This window comes from Cyprinus carpio, chromosome B10 (assembly GCF_018340385.1).
Source record: "Cyprinus carpio isolate SPL01 chromosome B10, ASM1834038v1, whole genome shotgun sequence".
NCBI lineage: Eukaryota > Metazoa > Chordata > Actinopteri > Cypriniformes > Cyprinidae > Cyprinus > Cyprinus carpio.
The window spans coordinates 6,861,591-6,886,112 of NC_056606.1; the positions used below are offsets into that span (position 1 = coordinate 6,861,591).

At 36.2% G+C, this 24,522-nt stretch overlaps 1 protein-coding gene across 3 annotated transcripts in view; it reads left to right on the top strand.

Moving 5' to 3' along the window:
- Nucleotides 1–12,013, top strand: part of LOC109061465 (ribosome-recycling factor, mitochondrial-like) — a 17,899-nt gene extending 5,886 nt beyond the window's left edge. For all 3 annotated transcript variants that reach the window (XM_042732273.1, XM_042732272.1, XM_042732271.1), the window contains exons 4-7: nucleotides 2,389–2,507; nucleotides 7,504–7,595; nucleotides 10,021–10,180; nucleotides 11,404–12,013. In XM_042732273.1, the coding sequence (XP_042588207.1) occupies nucleotides 2,389–2,507; nucleotides 7,504–7,595; nucleotides 10,021–10,180; nucleotides 11,404–11,481 (449 nt within the window). In that variant the 3' untranslated portion in view covers nucleotides 11,482–12,013. The remainder of the gene's footprint in view (nucleotides 1–2,388; nucleotides 2,508–7,503; nucleotides 7,596–10,020; nucleotides 10,181–11,403) is intronic.
- The last annotated feature ends 12,509 nt before the right edge of the window (nucleotides 12,014–24,522 follow it).

Genomic DNA, 24,522 nt, shown 5'->3' on the forward strand with positions numbered 1-24,522 from the left:
TAGCTTGTTCGGGTGTGTTTAGTGAGGGTTAAAACTAAACTTAACAGCTTGTTGGCCCTCCAGGACTGGACTTTAAGAGCCCTGATCTACATTATCAATGCCACTGAGGTTACACAAGGCTAGAGGAGTATTGTGTTGCCTCGTCCTCCCATGAGGATCAATGCACGACGATCCACCTTTTTTCTAGCCGTGACCATTGTTCCAAAAGGTGGGGTCAACCTGTTTGCGATCCTACTTCCTAAAGTACATCCAGGTCAACCCCGTTCACTCTAGCCCAATCCCAAAAGACCCAACAGTTGGGCATTTGGGACTTGTGGTTGTGGAGTCCATGCTCTTTCCTTTGACCTCTTGACCTTGCTAGTCCTTCCCTCCCTGCTCCTTGATCCAACTTGGTTCCTTGGAGTGAATATGGAAACTCAGTGCGATAGCAAAATGAAATGACGTTCTTTTAAGCAAATTATGAAATCATCTGGATTTAGTTAAGCAGCGAGTATATTATGAAGGACAAGAGAATCACCTTGGCCGAGGGAACGAGGTTGCGCAGTGCAGGATTAATGTGGTGACCCGGTGTCTGGGCACACAACATGAGGATTACAGTCTGTCGGTCTGTCATCTATAGGATAGACCGCTTACGCTTGGATATACACAAATATACCTTCTCTTGTTCCAGATAAATCTGCCGTCAGAGGACATTGCTTCACAGAGACATTTGTATTTTTCCAAACACCTCATCGGTTCAGTGTTTCCAACAAAAGGCTTAAACAGTCATCATATTGGTGGTTCTTCTGCAAGAAAGTACATCTAAACTCAAGCCAGTGTTGCGTCTGAATATTGACTAACCTTTAGGTTTTTGAAACGGAGAGGGCAACAGGTGGTACCATGACCAGAAACAGCCCATTTGGCTAATAGCTTCCCCGTTAAACTTCATGGTTTTTTTAGTGGAGGAAACAGCAATATGTTTCATGGAAGCGTTAGCAGATGTGAAGGCTTCCAGGTAGCACACATACAATCTGAGGTGGGATCCTGGCCCAATTTGAGATTGAGGTTTGGGCAAAGTCCCATATGCACTGTTCAACCCCTTAGAGATTGGACAGAAGCTGAAGTATGATCGTCTTAGATGTTACTGTTCAACTGAGTGGCAAAATGGTGCATATATAGAGGATTTGAAGTTCTTGAGTGTTTTCTTTGGTCAAAAAGGCACATGCAGGTTCTAAAAAAGATCAAAGTGCAGTGCAGTGCATCTCAGCTGTTCTCCAGCTTTTAGAAGTGTGGGATAAAGTAAGGTAAGACTGGGAACAAAGGGCGGGAGACAGAAACATTGCTGTGTGAGGTAAGGCAGATGAGGGAAGGAGACATGCTGGCGAAATGTTCTGGTTTTCTGTTTGGAGAGAAAGGAATGGGTGCTTTCATCCCTCAAGGAAAACGAGACATGTTGTCACAACAGACATCGAAAGGTGCCTCTTTTTTTGCAACCTTCATTTTTTTAGACCGTTTGGGAAAGGATACAGAATGCAGGCAAGTGTCTAGTTGACAGACAGTGAAGGTAGTTATTGCATTGTTTTCTTGAAGGGATAGTTCACCCAGCCTTGCATCATTCTAAACCTGACATTTTGAAAAATGTCTTTTTTTGTACATACAATGGTACATACAGTGTTGCTTTGGGCCCTAATGACTTTCATTGAATGAACAAAAGCAGTCGAAACATTCTTGAGTTCAGAAACATTCTTTTTCGGTTCATGCATTTCCTGAGAATGCATGACCTTGGTGTTGCTATTGCCTTTACTCTTTGAGTTCCAGCAGCAATGCACAACATCTTGTCGGTTGCTTATTTTCCATTTTTGCCGCAACTCATTGGATAGTTTTCATTGGTCCAGTATGCCATGGCTAATAATTGTATATCAAACATATCACATACACTCTGATTAATTGTGATTTTTTTTTTATGCTTTTTTCACTTTCAGTGACGACAAAATTTCTGGTAACACTTTAGTTAGGGCACAAATTCTCACTATGAACTAATTGCATATTAGCATGCCTATTACTGGAATATTGGCTGTTTATTAGCTTATTCTGCATGACTGTATTTTTTGTATCCTATCTCATCCCTAAACTTAACATCTACTTATTAATAAGCAGAAAATTAGGAGTTTATTGAGGGGCAAAAAATATTAGTTAATAGTGAGAATTGGTCCCAAACTAAAGTATGACCAAATTTTTCTATAACATCTAATAAGAAGGAGGTGTTATGAAACTGTATGACATTTTAACAGGTGTATTGCATGTTTATTGCTATGGGTTTTTTTTTTAATTGGCAAATGGTTGAATAACTCACTTTAAATTGTGGAGAAACGCACTGGTTAACAAAGGATTGTGTTCTTGTGTTCTCAGGTGCGCTGGACCACATTACAGTCACCACAAAGGATGGCAAATTTCCACTCAACCAGCTGGGCCAGATATCCATGAAATCTCCTCAGCTACTTGTGGTCAACATGACTGGCTTCCCAGAGGTACGGAACCAAACTACAGATGGCTTCCTAGCAGAACTTCAGTTCATACTGCTGCATGCAATGTCAAGCACACACACCAAAAAAACACACTGTTTCTCCTACTGAAACCTGAGTGTGATGGACTCTTTCCAGCCTGGTTTCAGAGAAATTGATTGATTGTTGGGGGAAGCCCTTTGTTCTTGGAGAACGATTGAAACGTAGGCCAAGACTCTGTGGTTAGCTGTCAGGCCAGGAAATGACCGCAAAGTGGCCTCTGGAACTTAGACCTGAGTTAATGTGTGATATCTCTCTCTCTTTTCGGTGTCTTTCTGCCTCTCTACACATTATGAGTCGGTGTCTTTCTGCTTTTTCCTCTCCTTCTTCTCCCGTCACCACACTCTCTCCATTGATATATACGAGTTCTTTCGTCCTGATGTTCAGATAACCCTAATGAGATTAATGCTCTCACTTCTTGGCCTATGTCCACTCAATACCAAAGGCTCTGGTTTCCTGGTGGCTCTAAAACCACCAATCTACTTTCGTCATCCATCCTGGGAGACTTCAGGCCAAAGATTGCGTGTATGTAAGGGATAATGTATAGTCAGCCAGTCATTATTGCAAAATTAACCTTGATAGGATGATCAAAACCAAAGCACGGGGTTTTGCTTCACCCTGAAGGTGATACATAGTTGCTTGTAGCTTTGGCTTGAAGCTTCTGTTAAGAAAAATAGTCCATTACAACATATCAGTTGATCAATAACACTCCAATAATATTACAATGTTAATTTATTATATTACATATTATATTGTATTTTATTTCATTCAGGAATGCACATAAGTGGTGTGCAGGTGTGACCAAAATAAAAAATGCACTGGGTAAATAAATTCACACCACTCATTTGCATGGTTGACAGCTGTTAATGCATAATCACCATTTTAAAACAAGTAACCAGACGGAAAAACTTATGCGCATCCCTGATTATATTATATATGCTGGCATGGAGAGCAGTGAAATTTACAGATAAGAAGTCATTATACAAAAACATTTAACATCTGAGTGCCATAAGCATTACAGAGAGCCATGTAAAGAATACAGAAATATGACCAAATGTAACTTTCCCTTGTGTTAACAACAGTTGGGGTGGCACGTTATGTTATTGATCTAACAATTAACCATTTGCAAATGGGTTTGCCTTTCTATTAATCACCTCTATATTAACATAATAATAAAAAAGACCCTGCACAGTATTAAGGGGTCAGTTTTTATGTTCAGATTACCATAATACCATATGTGGCCGTTTAGGGTGTCAGAAAAATCTGGCCATTACCTAACAGGCCTGCAAAACAACACAGAGGTGACTGGCCCGGGCCAGAAGGAGGTGTTATGAAACTGTATGACATTTTAACAGGTGTATTGCATGTTTATTGCTATGGTTTTTTTTTTTTAATTGGCAAATGGTTGACTAACTCACTTTAAATTGTGGAGAAACGCACTGGTTAACAAAGGATTGTGTTCTTGTGTTCTCAGGTGCGCTGGACCACATTACAGTCACCACAAAGGATGGCAAATTTCCACTCAACCAGCTGGGCCAGATATCCATGAAATCTCCTCAGCTACTTGTGGTCAATATGACTGGCTTCCCAGAGGTACGGAACCAAACTACAGATGGCTTCCTAGCAGAACTTCAGTTCATACTGCTGCATGCAATGTCAAGCACACACACCAAAAACACACTGTTTCTCCTACTGAAACCTGAGTGTGATGGACTCTTTCCAGCCTGGTTTCAGAGAAATTGATTGATTGTTGGGGGAAGCCCTTTGTTCTTGGAGAACGATTGAAAACGTAGGCCAAGACTCTGTGGTTAGCTGTCAGGCCAGGAAATGACCGCAAAGTGGCCTCTGGAACTTAGACCTGAGTTAATGTGTGATATCTCTCTCTCTTTTCGGTGTCTTTCTGCCTCTCTACACATTATGAGTCGGTGTCTTTCTGCTTTTCCTCTCCTCCTTCTCCCGTCACCACACTCTCTCCATTGATATATACGAGTTCTTTCTGCCTGATGTTCAGATAACCCTAATGAGATTAATGCTCTCACTTCTTGGCCTATGTCCACTCAATACCAAAGGCTCTGGTTTCCTGGTGGCTCTAAAACCCACCAATCTACTTTCGTCATCCATCCTGGGAGACTTCAGGCCAAAGATTGCGTGTATGTAAGGGATAATGTATAGTCAGCCAGTCATTATTGCAAAATTAACCTTGATAGGATGATCAAAACCAAAGCACGGGGTTTTGCTTCACCCTGAAGGTGATACATGGTTGCTTGTAGCTTTGGCTTGAAGCTTCTGTTAAGAAAAATAGTCCATTACAACATATCAGTTGATCAATAACACTCCAATAATATTACAATGTTAATTTATTATATTACATATTATATTGTATTTTATTTCATTCAGGAATGCACATAAGTGGTGTGCAGGTGTGACCAAAATAAAAAATGCACTGGGGTAAATTAGTTCAGACCACTCATTTGCATACCGACATGTTTGACAGCTGTTAATGCACAATCACCGTTTTGTAATTTATTTCAGGACGGTAATTTTTATGTGGATATGTTATTATATTATATATGCTGGCATGGAGAGCAGTGAAATTTACAGATAAGAAGTCATTATACAAAAACATTTAACATCTGAGTGCCATAAGCATTACAGAGAGCCATGTAAGGAATACAGAAATATGACCAAATGTAACTTTCCCTTGTGTTAACAACAGTTGGGGTGGCACGTTATGTTATTGATCTAACAATTAACCATTTGCAAATGGCTTTGCCTTTCTATTAATCACCTCCATATTAACATAATAATAAAAAAGACCCTGCACAGTATTAAGGGGTCAGTTTTTATGTTCAGATTACCATAATACCATATGTGGCCGTTTAGGGTGTCAGAAAAATCTGGCCATTACCTAACAGGCCTGCAAAAACAACACAGAGGTGACTGGCCCGGGCCAAAAGCAAACAGCTTCATGATTGTTCTAATCCATTACACACTCACTGAGGAGAGGCTGTTGTTTTCCAGTCATTCATTAAAGGGCCAGGGAAGGTGCAGCCTTGTTGAGAAACCCCAGTGGCTGTTGTGTGTTGTGCTGCAGACAGCAGTCATTAGCTTTTACTCTCCGTGTGCCTGTGTGATATCCAGAATCATTAAGAAAATTAGGGGTTTTTGCCCACGCTTTCTCAAGTTGACTTCGAACCCTATTCTCTTTTTAATCACAAGTACAGTTGGTTACAGGTTTTTTCCCCACTTACTAACCAGAGCAGTACTGGTTTTATCATAAAATTATGAACCACCAGGAAGTAATGATGGATGATGATCAGAGAGAAATCGCACGCACAATGTCTGTGAGTCAGACCTCACAAGAAATGCATATTAACATCAGAGGAATGTGTGTACAGCACATGCGTGTATACTTTCTTTGCCTGTTTCTTCTTGTTTGGTGAAGAAAAAGGTTAACTGTATGAGTTATAAATTTTATAGTTCTTTATTAATTCATACAACAAACTGTGGTTAATATGTATCTTTATTCACACACTATCATATGAATAACCAGTCAGTAAATAGACTGGTGTAAATTGCATGAAACTAATTTTTTTTTTTTCATTTCTGTGATATAAAATTTCAAACTTAACTTCAAACAGGACTAAAAAATGACTCACGGTTACTGAGTCTGATTCAGAGGCCATATACACACTGCAGCTAATTTCAGTTGTCATTTCACATTTTAGTGCTTAATCCTGTTCTGTACACACACTCTTCAGTAATTTATGGGGGTGACAACCACAATCTACAACCGAATTGATTCCTGAAAAAATCACTAGTGGCAACCGCATTTACAGAAATTCCATGCAGTGTGTACAGAACCAAACTCAACAACTAGTTGGTAATGATGTACTTAAACACGTATCAAAGTTGTGTCTGTTCTGTACGTGCGGGGCAATAAAATCACAGGGTATGTTTTGACTCATTAGTGTTGCCAGATCTTCCTAGAAAAAAACAACAACAAATAAGAAGCCCATAATTACTCAAATCCAAATCACATCAAATTAGCCACAGGTCAATATATTGCGACATGACATTATTAACTCTGTAAACTGGATCAATTTATGAGCTGAGCCCAAACAACAAGCCCAATGCGCTTATAATAAGTGGACATGGCAACCCTTTAGGAACGCACTCTGCATAGTAGCCTTTGGATACCAAACACGTGAGACACCTGGCATGGTGCCGGTTCTGTTCCGTACAAACACAAAACGATAATTTAGGGGATTCAATCCGATATTTAAATCCGGTTGTCACTCCTGAATCTTGTGTATAAAGTGTGTATGCAAAACAAAATATTTCACACAAAATGAAATATGCAGTGTTGTAATGGGAGAACTTTATAGCGCACTACTGTGCTAAACGTTTGTTGTTGCAAACTACTTCACATGCTGTTTTATGTCATAATAGGCATATACAGTATATACTGTGCAGTATGCACTAGTATTCCAGTCCAAACAGACTAAATCCACTATGAGGTATACACACTAGACTGCCTGCACACAAGTTCAGAGTGTAATCTCAGGCTAGTCTGGCCACAGGAGTTGTAATAGGTTATGAGGTGAACAGGCAGAAACCCCCAACACAGGGTCACGGTGGGTCATTGCCCTGCACTGCAACCTCTCAGGTCTGTCCCACGGGATCAGGCGCTGACAGTGCCCCACGGCGCTTCCTACACCACACACTCCACCCCTCTGCCCTCCTCTCTGGAGCTCCATCATGAGGAGATGCTGCCCAGCTCCTTCTGGATCAAAGGGCCCAGGTTTGCGATACTCCACTGATCTGGAAGGGGGTGGTCTAGTGAGATATGAGGGCTGGAGAGATGCAAAGGGTGTGTGAAGGTTTGCAGCAGGTACCCCAAGCCCAGCTGGCTGTCATTAGCTCTGATGTGTGTGTGTGTGTTTGTGCGATGTGTCCTCAGGCCATGGCAGCCGTCACCCGTGCCTTACAAGACAGCAGCATGGGGCTCAACCCGGAGGTGGAGGGCACCATCATCAGGGTGCCTGTTCCCAAGTGAGTGTTTTACCGCCCAGGGCCTGAATCCCCATGACCACTCTCACCTTTCCTTTTAACAACACTTTCTACAAGCTTTGTTTGCTTTCACTCCAGTTCCTGTCGTTCTGTCTCATTCTTATCCTGTTGTCTGTGCAATGCTAATGTCTCTTTAATGTGTTTTTAGCTTGCTAAGGCATGCATCACCATTGCTTTAGGACATTTGGTTTTAGAGGGGTTTTTGGGCTCTTTTCTTAAGTTAAGACTTTATAATTCTTAAGACTGGAGACCACCTAGACCAACTGAAAACCTGCTTGACTGGGCTGGGAGACCAGCTTAGGCTGGGTTTAACTTTTTCAGCAGGTTAAAGAAGAGCCTCTTTTCACTAGGCGTAATAAACGATCACCCTAGGATCAACACAGAACAGGGCTATCACTAATGATTATTTTGGTTATCATAGGGTGACCATATGGTCCATTTTTACAGGACCCATCCTTGCCAGGATTATCTATATTCTATGTTTGCACTTTGCAGATTGATCATTGTATGACATTCATGAGAGCTATAGAGAGCAGAGCACATGCCTCCTTATGCATTCGAATCACTCTTGCGGTACATTGGTGTCATACAATGATTGGTGACGCTTCAAGTCAAACGAACGAACAAGTCACTTTTATTTATATAGCGCTTTTAGCAATACAGATTGTGTCAAAGCAGCTTTACAGTATTAAATAGGAAAATAGTGTGTCAATAATGCAAAGAGACAATAATAAACACTCAATTTTCAGTTAAAGGCAGTTAAAAAATGTTCTTCTGGGATGGGGAAGCCCCCAGACCCCAGTACAAGGATTATATTTAGAACCATGTCACCTTTTTCACCTGAGTTTGCAGGTATGTATGTTAATAGAGTACTTGACTTGAATCAAGGAATCGTGACAGCCCTAATCCAGAACATCTTATGGTGTGTTCACACCAAATGCGAAGCGAATATGCCCATCGCGTCCCTCGCTCTAGATTACTCGCAAGATGTTTTTAAGTGAATATGGCTATGGTTTTTATGGTTGTTGATTATTCGCTGGATGTTTTTGTTGTCACTCGCGCCTTGTTGTCTGGGTTCACAGCACCATACAGAGGCACACACTCAGTGAAGTAGTATCATATAATTTTGGGCTGTCCGCAAACAGCTACAATGCGCTCCTCCATTTTCTGAATCAACCAGATGTGCCAAAAGCTCTTCGCTGATTGGCTTGTGCGAGAACACATCAGGCGAATTTTCTGCTCAAGTTGAAATTTTTAAATTTGCCCAAAGACGCGATTGAGGCGAATATCTCACATTCATGGCAAACGCGTCGCACATTTCACGTCATTCCCATCTCCTGGCACGAATTCGCCTCTGTTCGCGTCTTTGCATTGACTTTGTATATAATCTACTCACGTGAATAATTAAATTCCCGTTTGGTGTGAATACACCATTAGGCTACATTTTACACTACAGTTTTCGTTTTAAAACACATAACTTTTCTATGGTTACACCTGTAGTTTACACTACTAGCTGCACCTTAGCAACCACCCAGAACACACTATCAACCGCATAACCATTCCAAAGCAACCATTCAGAACACCCCAGCAACTGCATAGTGACTCCCTAGGAACCACCACTTTATCAACACCATAGGAACACCTTGGAAAAAACATAGCATAACATACCAACTGCATGCTTTTCATAATGTTTCTTTTTATCTCAATCCAGTCATATCCTGTTCTTTTCCATCTGATATATAAAACTCGCCTGTTCTGTTAGTGTTTAAGATAGCTTTGTATTGTAATTTTTCATGTTCCCTTCTGTTTTCTGTGTACTTTCTTTTATATGTGACACAAAGAAGCAAACGCAACGGTCTTGAACCTCTGAGCGCGGCTGCTCTTCCCTGCCAAGCCAAAGAGTCTCGCCGCATGGCCTTCATTCTACAAACCACAAAACTGTTTGATTACGAGGCCGCGCTGCAGCTCTAGCTCCAGCAGCAGGTGCTCGTCTGGCAGGGCGTTCGGAGGGGCCGAACGTCTCGCCCGTAATCAGCGCAGCCTCCTTGCATGCATTTGCATTTCTAAAGAGAGCGGGAGGCTTGATTGGCTCCGAATCAGTAATTATGAACATTGTTTGCAGTAAACAGACACTACTCTTGGACTGTTTGCAAATGGCTGGCAGCAAAATGCCAATTATAAGATGGGGAAACTTCTACATCTACAGCAGAATTTGGGCGAGAACAACAGTTTGTTTATTGTCAAACTTTTAGTTTTATTTTCAAAGACCATGCTTATTGCTGTTTGAATGACGTGACTCATTCTCTAAATGTCATTTAGTCTAAAAATATAAACCAGCACAACTGATCTGAAAACGTTTCAGTGATTATTATGATCTAAAATGAGTTGGTGTGTATTTGACTTCCAGGGTGACGCGTGAACACAGGGAGAATCTGGTGAAACTGGCAAAGCAGTTCAGTAACAAGGCCAAGGATTCGCTGAGGAAAGTACGGACGAATGCCGTCACGCGAGTGAAGAAGTCCAAAGAGGGCATCTCTGAAGATACCATTCACTTGATAGAAAAACAGGTGACACAAATGAGGATATAACAAAATAATAAATATTAATTATCAATTTTTTTTCTATTAATATCAGTAGTAGTAGTAGTAGTAGCAATAATAATAATAATAATAGTAATAATAATAGTAAATATTGTATTGTACTTACATTTTAATTAATACATTAAATTTATATTATTGTTTGTTGTAGTTTGTTGTTGTTGTTGTTGTTGTTTTTATTATATTATGTTATGTTTTGTTTGTTGTTTTGTTTTTTTTTTATTAATAAATGCATAAATATTCATTTAAATTTATTAAAACAACAACAACAACAATAATAATACAGTATTAATACTTATTTTATTAATAAAGAATTAATGTTTATTATTATCATTAGTAGCAGTAGCATCAGCAGTAGTTGTAATTTGAATAATTATTATTACATATATTTTTAATTATTGTTTTGTTCATATATATTTTTCAAAGTAGTAGTAGTAATAATAATAATAATATATTATTAATATTTATTTTATTAATAATTAATTAATGTTTATTATTAGTAGTAGTAGCAGCAGCAGTGGTAGTTGTAATTTTAATAATTATTATTATTACTTATATTTTTAATTATTGTTTTAGTAATAAATATTCATTTCAGAGTAGTAGAAGTAGTAATAGTAGTAATAATAATAATATTTTATTTAATGTTTTATTACTATTAAATTAATGTACATTAATAGTGATAGTAAATAATTATAAATATTGTAATTGCTGTTTTATTCATTTTAATTAGAACGTTTTAGTAATAGTAGTATTAAATATATAAATATAATAATATTAATATTATAAATATTAATACTAGTCTTATTATTAATAAATGGATATAGATTATTACTGGTACTTTTAGTAGCTGTGGTAGTGTTACTAAAATAATAATTAAAATGTTATTAATAACTGTTTTTCTATTAATAAATAGCCAATAATTAGCAGCTAGTAGTAGTAGTACTAATGCAAATATATTTTTTATTATTACTACTAAATATAATTTAGCATTAGTACTAATTAGTAGTAATAATAATAAATGGTAAAAAAAAAAAAATGTTGTTTAATAATAAATAAATAAACTAACCGATAAATACCCACAAGGTATTTTTTGCAGTCACACAAATATGTTATTGTGTAAATATTGTATGGTATTTATGTATAACTAATAACCATATACATTTGTTCTGTCTTGTGTTCTCCAATATCACCAGATTCAACAAATGGCAGACGGTTACGTGGCAGACATTGACAAACAGCTGGCCACTAAAACCAAGGAGTTACTCGGATGACAGCGAGGCCTTCCAGACTTTCAGAACGCCCCCGGTCCGTTTGTCTCGCTATCATCAGGCCAAAAACAGTCAGCTGATCTTGTGACTGGAACAAAAATCCCCCAAACAGAAAACAGTTAATGATCGTGGTGATGGAAGCGGCGAAGGTGGCGTTTTAGATGGTGTTTGGGTGTTTTTCTCATGCATAAACAAATGTTGGCGTGGCACGCCAGTGGCTTATTGTGCTTCTTGTGTTCACATCTCCAAACAAACAAACGCAGGACAAATGAAGTTTTAATGTGATTTGTGGTACTCCTCCTAATCAAAGCGATGCCACAAACGTGGTGTTTATGTAAAAGGCACCGCACTGAATGTAAACGCTGTGGTCTTTAAAGGAGGCTGAAAGTCACACAGGATGGAGAATGAGAGCACAAAGCAACATGCTGCCAACATTTGTTTCGCATTCACAATAACCACCTAAAAATAGTCATTATTTTCATCTGTATGATCAGATCTAGCCATGTAAACTTAATAAAATGCTTCAGTTATTGTCCTGTTGCTGTAGTCCGTGAGTGTGTGTGCGCACTTCGGCTTTTGAATCATATTTCCACATCCGCTGTCCTTTGTTTATTACTGTTGAAACTTAATGCCCAAGATTATTCTACAATGGCATTGTGAAATATATCTTCTTCTGCCACAACATTTCTGAATTCTCAGTGCTCAATACTGATTCTTATTGGTTGATGAATGTTCCAAGGTTTTTCGGCTACTCTCTTTAAAATAAAAGGGGATTTTTGCAGAAAGTGCTATAGAATAGCCATTTTAGGTTTCCTGAATAACTTTTCAGTGAACAGTAACCATTTGTAACTCAAATTTTAACCAAAACAACTATTTTTCCTGAGTGTAAAGAACATTTGAATCCTTTTCTCACTATAACACTTTTATAAAATAATGGTTCTTTATTGGCATCAGTGGTTCCATTTAGAACCGTTAACATCCATGGAAATTTTCCAGTGTATTTTATAGTGGAAAAAATGTTCTTTCGATTATTTAAATATTCTTTACACTAAGAAAAACAGTGGTTCTTTTAGGAACAGTTTACTGAAAGGTTCTTTGCGGAACAAAAGATGGTTCTTCTGTGGCATCAAAGCCTCATTTGGAACCTTTACGTATTTTTTAGATGGTTCTTTATGGAACTGTAGGTACCAATAAAGAAGTTTTTCATTCAGGCTTCATATGACTAGTTACAGGGTTTAAAAACCATTAAGAGCTAAAAAAAAAAAGGGGGGCAAATAATTTCAATTTTTTCTCTAATTGACTTCTTATCATTTCAACAGCTGGAGGAAAGGTGAATGGGGTGAATGCTCAGCCAAAAATGGCTAAACGTGACTAGTCAACAGGAACAGGGCTGTTTCTAATCAATTGCGTAATAAAGAGACAAAAATGTAACAAAAAAAAAAAATTGCGATAAATATAAATTATAACTGTGGTATACATAATTGACTCTGGGCCATTGAATTTTTGTTTTTTTTTTAAATGAAACGCATTTATGGTTTAACAGCTTTGTGGTTGCATTATCACCTCCTGGTTGCGAAATTGTTTTTGTTTTTTTTGTTTTTTATTAATGCAACATTCCGTCTTCAGTTTTTCCTTACATGTCCAACAGTATTTCTAACAGTATAACTAACCGTAAGCATTGTCTCTAATGGGTGAAAACCTGGGGTCACTAAATAAACAAAAGTTTAGAGGAGCTAGTTCGCAGACAGAGGAAATGGGCAGGTTTCCCGCGGTCCATATGTCAGCAATTTGGGGGCATTGTATACCTTGGCCTGAGAGAGAGGCTCGTGATCGATGGAGGGGTGAAAAGCCCGAGTCGCTGGCTCCGCGCGCTGCCCCGAAAATTGCTTTCAGCTGATAGCTTCATTTCACTTGACATTTATCAAGTGGATTACTGTGTGTTTCTCTGTTTACCACTACCATGATGGAGAGGACTGCGATAGCAGCGGGGAGACCAAATGTTTTTCCTTCTGTGTCGCTGGAAATATATACATGTAAATTGGCTCTATAAACTCATGAATTGACAGTAAACTCGCATCGCAGAAATACATACGCTGCGTTACGTGGACCGTCACCTCTTGACCCGTGTCGGAACGGGGTCAGTGTGCATGCAAAATCAAAAACAATACATCTATTAACCGAGGCAAGTGTCCAGCGGCGTTTTCTGTCTTGAACGCTTGAAATCTTCCGTATTTCCCCCCCTAGTTTGCATGCAAATGAGTTAGGACTGCACTGCATTATTCATCCTCTCAGTCTCGTGACAATGCTAGAACACTGATGTGCTGGTTAGGTGGGAATATGAGCACTTTGCAGACACCGGGGTCTTCAGCGAAGGAGCAGAGCGGTGCTATACTTTCCCTGTCCGCGTGCGCTGATTACGGTCCACGCACGCATCCGAGATGCCTCGAGAGCGCGTTTAATCACTTCAGTGGCACCGAATTGGCTCCCGCGCGCTCGACGCGTCCTCGCCTGAAGTGCGCGAGCCACCCCGACCGCCTCATCAAGAATCCAATCAGTTTAAGCGCGAGATGCACTTCGCTGGAGATGAAAAGAGATTTTCCGTCGGGATGTCGGTGCCATAAGGGCATGATCACTGCATATGCAAAGTGGAAGGAAAATTAGCGCGGATTCTCTTCCCTCTGATAGTCATGCATATATCAGAGGAGCGTGTAAGGAGTTCAAAACGAAGCCTTTTCTGGCAAATGCATTATTCATTCTTGATCTCGGGTCAATCTGAGCGCTTTTTCAAGAATTACACAACTTAATATGTGGCTGCTAGTGAACTGCATTGTAATGCAGGCATGATGACAGCCTGCGCGAGCGCGCGGTTACGTGCTCATGTCACTTCACACTTGAATTGGACTTCGAGCTCGCTGCTGTTATTCGATATCAGCCTAACAAACTTTTCCTCCATGATCATTTATTATGCTGCCTGTGAGGAAACAGAATCGAAATCCCTCTTTTTTTTATTGGAAACCTTTTTTTCTACAGTTTTCTGCACATTCATGGAATCTTTCAAGGTTCTTTATAAAGGATAAAGTGGTTCTTTAAATTATTAAAATGTTATTTACACTAAGAAAAAAAAAATTCTTTTAAGAACTGTTCACTGAAAGGTTCTTCCAAGGCCAGAAAAACCTTCTGGAACATTTATTTTTACTTTTAACATTTTAAGAACCTTTAACAACCATGGAACCTTTTCTTTGCACAAAAGTTTCTTTAGATTTGATGGTTGAAAATGTTCTTTATTGGAAATTTAATGGTTATTTTTAGAATTTTTAACATTAATGTTATTTTTGAATTAAATGTTATTTTTTTTTATCGCTGCTAGATATACAGTACATATTTAAAGATATTTGAGTTTTCAAAATGTAGAAGTTTGCCATTTTTACTTCTTGTATGAAATGTGGTTGGTCATTTATTTCTTGCATCTGTTGAAAGTTCCCGACATTATTTGACATTATTCTATTGTTTTCTTTCCTTGTGTTTACATATTTCCTAATGAAATTGGGAAGTTCAGACAGGACAGATTGATTAGCTTATCCCTTAATAAAAAAAAATGTCTCTAAAATAATTTAAAAATGGACAGTAGCCACAGCTATGAATTATGATTTGCTACTTGCTATTGCTCGGTTCAGGTGGCATAAGAGGAATTAAAGGAAGGGACATGTTCATTTTGGAGCCATTTGATAAGACAAAATGAGAGATCAATCCGTGTTTTCCATGAAGTGGAAATTTGTACTTTTTATTTCATTTTATAATAAATAATAAAGCTTTATAAATAGTTTTTTCTTTAAGTGTAAAGTGCTTAATTTTAGGACCTTTGCTCAGCTTTTGCCCAAGCTTAGCTAACCTTAAACCTTTTATTGTTTTCCAAGCACTACAAATGCAAATCTGATTTTTAGACAAAATGTAAACAGGTTAGACACTATATTGAATTTAACATGGATGAAAACTAGGCTGTGAGGGAGAGACTTACAATCTTTAAATCAGTGTTGTGGAAAGTTACTTTTAAATGTAACACACTGCAATATTGTTTTACTCCATAAAAAAGTAACTAATCACGTTAGTTACTTTTTATGGAAAGTATGCATTACATTACTTTTGTGTTAGCCTACGTTTTGTTACCTATGCTGGGCTTGCTTATACATTTTTAATAGAAAAACAAGTTATATTTTTGTCAACCGTAAAGGCCCTTTCACACCAAAAGTGAAATTAATAAGCCTTAGGCTGAAGGAAATGCCTCTTCATTTACTTTCATGAGGAAGTAAGGGGACAGGACATGTCAGTGAATAAATGGGGAAACAAAGCAAAATGCATTACTTATTTAAAAAAGTAACTTGTAAGTAATTTTCTTGAAAATATAAAGGTAATTTGTTACTTTAGGCTACTTAAAAAAAAATCTGATTACAAAACTCGCTTTACTTCCCTCAACACTACGTACAATGACACAAACTGTATAAAGGTCCTAGTTCATGAAGAATTTTCAGAACTCACAACCTTCATGTCATTTTTGTCCAATAGTCAAACAATCGGTATGTTGTTAAACAACAGCACAATCCATTGTACGCACTTACTTCAGCCTCGTTTTCATTCCTGTCATAAATGAAATATGGTGCAAACCTGACTAAGGTCTATTCTAGTTGGGATTTTAGTCTGTGGAAATAGTTTCCTTCCGGTTGCCCTCCATCCAACCTGAACGACCTAAACCTGCGCTATATGTGCAATTAGATCCCGGCCCAGGGTGCGCTCATTAGATGAATCCTATTGAACAGAAACGTCTTTGAGTTTGAAGTGGTTAAACTGTCATTTCAAATCGTCTGGACCTTGTGATTACCAGCACGGGAGGAATTATATATTTAGCTTTAAGTCCGTGGCGATTTCCTGCCCCTGTCTTGATCCTAAGTGACTGGAGCTCTGGATGCCCCCATCTCCACGGAGTCTCGATATTCCCGCGGGAGGACTGTAATCAACGGCTCAAAGCACGGAGAGATGCGAGATGAGGCGAGTGGGGGTCACATAGGCCTACATGCGCACATGCACAAAGCTTAAGTCTTTACTGCACAAACGAGAAGGGAGGCACCTGCCATGCAAGTTAGTTAAAGGGACACGCGACTGGGGTGAGAGGCCTCTCACTGAGCCCATGATCACTAGTGTCAGTGCCGTGGGGAATGAAAGTGGACTGTAGTTTTGTGTCGCGAACAGATTTAAAGATTGGGTGGTGTGACTGCTCTCTAAGGCCACCAAGATTTCTCAGACAGTAGCTTCTAAAAATAGGCTACACTTTACTTCAGGAATCTGAGGTGGTTGTAGTCTCACACTTTGACTTAAAATAAAGGTTCCAAAAAGGGGTTTTCAAACGATTTTTGTTCCAAAAAGAACCTTTCAGTGAATTGGGGCCGGCTGCATAAACTGTTAAAAAGTTAGTCATCTAATTTTTTTTTTCCCTCAAGACTGGTCATAAATTTTAACATTTGGTTATGAAAAAGGCAAATTGGTCTTATTTGCATTGGAAAAATGAGATTACCTCATGGTGGCTAAGTTTATGCAACTGGCCCCAGTTCTTAAAAGAACTGTTTTGTCTTAGTGTGAAGAACATTTTATTAATCTAAAGATACTTTTATCTATTGGGAAGGTTCCATGGATGTTAAAGGTGCTTCACTGAACCATTAATGCCAATAAAGAACCTATATATATTTTTAGTGGCATGAAGTCTGGTCAACTTCATAGCGCATTAACTTCCACAAGAAGGACATGTAAAGCAACCAACCACATTCTATTGTGTTTTTATGTGTCCTTTAGAGGAGGATAATCTGAAATGACACCAGAATAATAGGCCAGCATATAGAAGAAAAAGGCAGTCATTTTTGTGTGGAAGAAATCGGCCCAAATCAGGAAAGATCTTATGTCTATCAAGTGTATAACATGTGCTAAGTTCTTAGTAAATCTAGCCGCTTTCATGTTGGTTTCATAGGGTTTTGAATAAATCTAAAATTATTGATTACTTATTGACTGGATTCAGTTCAATGAATTAAAACTATCATGTGGTGCAACCATCAAGTAGAAAGAAATACCATATTTTCCTTACACTGTGAGTGTACACATCTAGTTGTTATTTAAAAAAAAAAAAACAGATTTTGTAGGTTTTTCAAGTAAAAGGGGTATTTATTTAAAATATCATGAATTATAATTTCTTATTATTACATGTTAAGGAATCACATCATGCATTTTAAAAATGGAAATAACTTTGTCTATGCTTAAAAAACTCTAATTATGTGATATTTGAGGTGATTTATTGATCCTGACAGGGTCTGTGGTCCTCTCCATGATCATTTCCTGTTTTTATGCTTGTGCTGGTGTTGCTGGACCACGTGACTGATTTTTTGTTTTTGTTAAAATACTTCAAGAATTAAATTTTAAAGTTAAAATGTTTAAATTTTAAATTAAAGTTTTTCTTCATTTTGATATCAGGATGGTTGTATCACGGTTATATATTTTTGACAAATACAAGTACTATGTACTTTTAGATAAATTAATAAATAGGACAAAAAAAAATCCATATGTAATTAGTTATAATGCGAAATTAGTCACAGGCTAATGCCCCCCAGAGTTCAATGTCATCAGAGAGCAGACTCGTGATGCCTAACAGAGCCCCTCTTATCAAACGCTAAGTCACAAAGAAGAAGGATTAATGCATCTGAGTCCAATACATGATAAGCTTCATTAAAAAGAATTGTCTTTTCGAGGGTAAATGCACGGAGTGGACAGGAAGTCTACTAATCTGTAACCTGATGCGCAAGGAAGGAAGGACTCAGGAACCAGCCTTCAGAGCTTTCACCAATCATATTCATCACAGAACCCAGTCCAGCCTCATTAGACCACAGCGCTGCACTTAACTAAACATCTTTTCCATAAAATAAATGCTTCCAGGTTACCCTCCGAGCAGGTCGCGCTCGCATCTGATCTCAATTACCGGCGTGCATGGGTCGAGGCTTGAGCCCAGCCGATGGCGCAGTGCTGGACCTCTGAATTCATCGGCTGAAAGCGTCAACCACGGCCTACATATGTCCTGTACGTCACATTAAACAATGGGGGCTGGGGGTCTTATTGAATAATTGGTTCCTCATGGGTTCTTTCTTGAGGAATATTAATTACGAGATGATTCAAACCGTTTTGGGGTCTTTGGGTGAGCATTGTGAGGGGAAGTGAGGCCTAGTGCAGCGACGGTGCACCGTTTGAGGGATTTAACTGTCATTTTGGAAGGAGATCGGACATTTGGTTTGTAGCTCAAGAGGTGGCATTCCTCGTCGAGGGCAGAGAATTTCATGTGGATTGAGGTTTTGGCAGCGTTTCCCAAATTAATAGAGTCTTTCAGCATCTAATTTTTCTTACGGTCGCTGGAAATGAAGAAAAGAAAATAACAACTAAGAGCTGCACTGCATATGCTTTCTGCTGGCACAGGAAAAAAAAAACTTGTTTTCTCACAAACAGGACGCCAAAATACCACCAAAAAAAAAAAGCGGAAAGAGTTTGTTTGTCTATGTCTCCTGTGGTCCTTGGATCCTTGAAGACACACATCAATCTTTCGTCTTTTTAGTCTCGCTGTGGTTAGTTTTAAAAGCAGCAAAGGCTTCATTTTAATGTGTTTGTTAGGAAGCAGCATGTATATGCAATTTTAGCCTCCTGATTTAGTCCTTTCTCCTGATTTAGACAAGACTCCTCCATGTGGCAACAGACAGAAGGACAGTCATCCTTTTTAGGATTTGAGCAATTTTAGTAGCCTGTTTTGTTCTGATGCGAAGACGACATAAAGATAAATAATTTTTTGGGGGTCTGGATTCAGCAACTTTATTTTTTTTTTATTTTTTTTTAATTCGCTTACATTAGAGTTGATAAACTTTAATGGCATGATTAGGAGTAGGTAGTATGTCAGGCTAGTTGTGACACTTTGTCCTCCGTTGAATATTTTTTGAGGATATACAGTAGGTTAATAAAGAAAAAAACACAACACAGTTAATTTAAAACACGTTACAGTGTTGTGTCATAAAAGGAACCTGCTATTAAACAGCATATCATAGACTTTTTAGCTATATTTAAATCGTTAAATAATTTTGAAACACAAAACAAAACATTAAGCAGCAAAAAACAAAAGTACATAAAAAACAAAAACATTGTTTAGGCATAAGATATTGTAATTAATACATTTAAAACAATGTTAATTTTATTATTTTACTTTTATTCCAGTAAATGTATAACATTTAAAACATGTCAACTTGCTCCTAACAAAAAAATACAAGTCAAATTTCACTTAAAATCTATACCATAATTATATAATTATTAGTCTGAATGTCTGCTAGTGTAGTTTTATTGTTTTTTGACTATAACCCAGCTTTAGCAAAAAACTGAGTTTTCAATAGGAATATTTGTTTTTAATCATTTTTATGAAAATAAAATACAAACATTTTTTAAAATACATTTTTGCCCATATTTGCACAAATTGTGAAATAATAATAGCAGAAGTAAATTAATTATTATTATTATATAGTAAACATTATTATGGAAAGTATAGTAAACCTTATGTGTTATGTGCAAAAATGCTGAAAAACAGTGAGTTTAAAAGTTAAATTCATATGCATTTCAGTATGCATTCATTTAGCAGATAAAATACAATTTTATGAACATATTTTAAAAATATATATATAATAAATGATTAAATAAAATGTTTATATCAGAGGACAACAGTTATCAGAGGAAATTAAAATTTGGTTTATGATTAAAATGTTTTGCCAGATGCTTTTTTTTTTAGTTTTTTTTAAAATATATATTTTGTATATTATTAAATTTTTTGAAAAAGATTTTTGACACATTTATATGTTCTAAACACACTAATCTTTTTTCTTTGTCCCTGTTAAGTCAGTTTATATCTAATTGAATCTAAGTTTGTTTTTATGTCAAATTTGCTCACTTTATCCAGAATAAAATTCTATATATCATATTTCATAAATGGAAGTTGACAGATTCTGGATTTGCCTCAGCTATAGTGCACAGTCTTCTGCGAGCACCAGCTCTTCTGGGCTCTTTGGGAAAGACGTGCTATCCCACAGTGTTCTGGATCAATCTGCACTCAAGATGTTATTCCGGCTTGGATCGTCCGCTGCTTCCTTCAACCCACAATTTCCTCAAGGGTGCTGCACTGGAGATTAGACTATAGATAAAGTAGACTGGTGTTTTACATACACTCAGCTGGCCTCTCGTGAAATTGAAATATGAATGTATCTACAGCAGTGGTGTGGAGAACAGGTGATTTAGCGAAGCTGTAAACCTCAACAGCTCTTGACAAAAGAGAGCTGAATCAGACTCTCATCAAGCTCTTTGCTTTTCACACTAGATCCGTTTCTCAGAAATTTCCACGAGGTCAGGGCTTTCGAAAAATAAAGCTAATTTTGATTATTTCACAGTAATGACCAGCAGAGGGAGACAGCAGACAGTGTAACTCGTTAGAGTCCTCTGCTACGGGGAGACTGGGGCTAGTTGTCACAAGCCTTGAATCTTAGTCATAGTAAAACCTTAGACTAAAAATCCAGTATCTTTTATTATTATTATTATTATTATTAGCAGTGGTTTTTGTATATTCATTTAAAACGTCTAGTTCATTTAATCCTTCTTGAATCTGTATAATTTTTGGGAACCATGTCCTAAACTAAAATTACAGTATATATTTCTATTTTTGTAATAGTAAGCATCTGAACGCAATAAAACTACACGATTTACAATGAAGTTTTCTATTTTTTTAACGATTATTTATTCTTTAGACAATATTTTTAATGTAAGGTTGAGGCAAGTTGTCTAATATAAGTTGTTTTAAATATTTACATTTATGCGTTTGGCAGATGTTTTTATCCAAAGTAACCTTTATTGCATTCAAGGTATGCAACATATTTATAGGTTAAATAATTTATTGTGATTTTTTTATTTATAGGTTAAATAATTTATTGTGATTTTTTAAAACTTATTATTATTATTAGTTAAGAAAAATAATAATTTAAAAAATCACATTTGCTATTTCATAAATTCTTTTTATTTTTTCATAATTGTTGTACTATTTATATTTTTAATATTTTAAATTTTTATGATTATTATTTATTTATTTTTCTGAAAACCATGAAATCGCCTACAGAAAAAAATGGATTAACTTTGAAACTTTTTTAACTCAGAAATTGCTAGTAAATTTAATAAAATTTATGAAAAAAATTTATTAATTTTTATTAAAATAATTGAAAGAAATTTTGCATCACACTATTTTCTTGTAAAAAAAAAAAAAAAGAAAGAAATTTTGCATCACACTATTTCATTTTGAATGTAATTAATGTTTGGTATATTGTGCAAGATTATTAACTTTAATATTTCACAAAATGTATTCTTCTCAAATGAGTGTCAAAAAACAGAAGCTTTCCATTGTGACAACTTACCCCATAAAATATGCCAACATAGTTAACATGTTTACCGAACTAAATTCTTTTTCCTGATCAGTACTTGCAAATATTCAGTAGCTTTTTGTAGCTGAGACTGCAGAAATACATTGGAGACGTTATGTTCCAGCAGACAGCAGTACTGTTATGCAAGTGTGTCATTTCATATTCCTTATTTATGTGTGAATGTGAACTGAGTTGTGCTCCACATAAATAATATAATGGTTTGTGTTAGTTAAGAACTCATTTTTATTACTCCCTTATATTTTTCCATGACGTCAAAGTGATTTTTGTGTGAGACAGGCCTACCTCGCTCTCATGTCTGCTGTTTGTCCTGAAGTAAGGGTGCAGATGGAACCTGCTGGTAACCTGTTGTTGTTTGTTCTGTATGGGACGCTCATATGGTCAGTGGTTTCCGTCTATCTTCTCATCTGTGTCTACCTGCTCTGCACTTTACACTGTAGGATTCAAAAAGAGAAGAATCACGAGAACGACTTTGGAGACATCGTATGATGAGCTTGTATTTACATCTTTCTCTGGTGAGGATTGTTGTTGGGCTTTTAAAGATCAGATTGTGATTTTTTTTTCTGGTTTTATACTGTGGAATGACTCCCAACAGGAAAGGACTAGTTAAATTTATTCTGTGTATTCGTTTTGTAGTTGAATATGAGTGAAATAAAGCTGTAAGTCATGCACTGTTATACTTTTCAGGAAATGATACTTTACATAAATGTTTGTTTCTTCCCACCAAGATCTAAGACTTCATTAAATGTCTATTACAGTAATCAAACAGGAACATTCAGTTAGCTCATATAAACATATTTATATCTGACGTTTCATGTTTTAATTTTATGACTGTGCTAACAGCTGCTGGTTCTGGCAGAAGATCCAAAGTTAATAATACAATCAATCAACCTCCTTGTTTGCACAGGAAATTATGAAGTGTTGTTTAATTTTAGTTAAGGTCACTTTCCGGATATGAGGTTTCTTGCTCGTTTTGGCATCAATATACAGTTCCCACGACTCATTAAACTGGTGTGTATGTAAAACATGGCCTTCATATGTCACAAACTAGTTTATTAAGACCAGGTCTAAAGATCTCAGCTCCACAGAAGTGTATGTTCTGGGAACATGAGCTTTTGTTTCTGAAAAAAACACTTTTTTTTTTTGATTGTTTATATATATATATATAATATATATATATATATATATATATATATATACATATATATATATATACATATATATATATATATATATATATATATACATATACATACATAGATCTATAATATATATTAAATATATATATATATATTATATACATATATATATATATTATATATATTATATATATATATATATTTATATATAACAGTACAGGTCAAAAGTTTGGAAACATTACTATTTTTAATGTTTTTGAAAGAAGTCTCTTCTGCTCATCAAGCCTGCATTTATTTGATCAAAAATACAGAAAACACAGTAATATTGTGAAATATTATTACAACTTAAAATAATAGTTTTCTATTTGAATATACTTTAAAAAAATAATTTATTCCTGTGATGCAAAGCTGAATTTTCAGCATCATTCCTCCAGCCTTCAGTGTCACATGTAACATCCAGTCTATCACATGATCATTTAGAAATCATTCTAATATTCTGATTTATTATGAGTGTTGGAAACAGTTCTGCTGTCTAATATATTTGATGAATAAAAGGTTAAAAAGAACTGCATTTATTAAAAAAAAAAAATAAATTCTAATAATATATATTCTAATAATATATTTTCTTTACTATCACTTTTTATCAATTTAACACATCCTTGCTGAATAAAAGTATTGATTTTATTTAAAAAAAATAAAGAAAAAAAATTACTGACCCCAAATTACTGACCAGTAGTGTATATTGTTATATTACAAAATATTTATATTTTTAAAACAGCATAGCTTCTTTTTTTTTTTTTTTTTACTTTTTATTCATCAAAGTATCCTAAAAAAGTATCAAATGTTCTGAAAAAATATTAAGCAGCAGAACTGTTTCCAACTTTGATAATGAATCATCATATTAGAATGATTTCTAAAGGATCATGTGATAATGATCCTAAAAATTCAGCTTTGCATCACAGAAATAAATGATAATTTAAAGTATAATAAATTTAAAAACAATTATTTTAAATTGTAATAATATATCACAATATTAAATTTTTTTCCTGTATTTTTGATCAAATAAATGCAGGCTTGATGAGCAGAAGAAAAGAAACTTCTTTCAAAAACATTAAAAATAGTAATGTTTCCAAACTTTTGACCTGTACCGTATATATAGATATATATATATATATATATATATATATATATATATATATATATATATATATATATATATATAGTTAAAAAAGAATATAAGAAAATTAATATTTGCTGAAGAGAAACAACAAGCTTAAAAATACATTTGTATTTTAAAATATGCAAATGCAAAATAGAAGCCATATCTCGACCCTGCTGCACATTTTAACTCGTTTATCACATAGGCTTCGTGATTT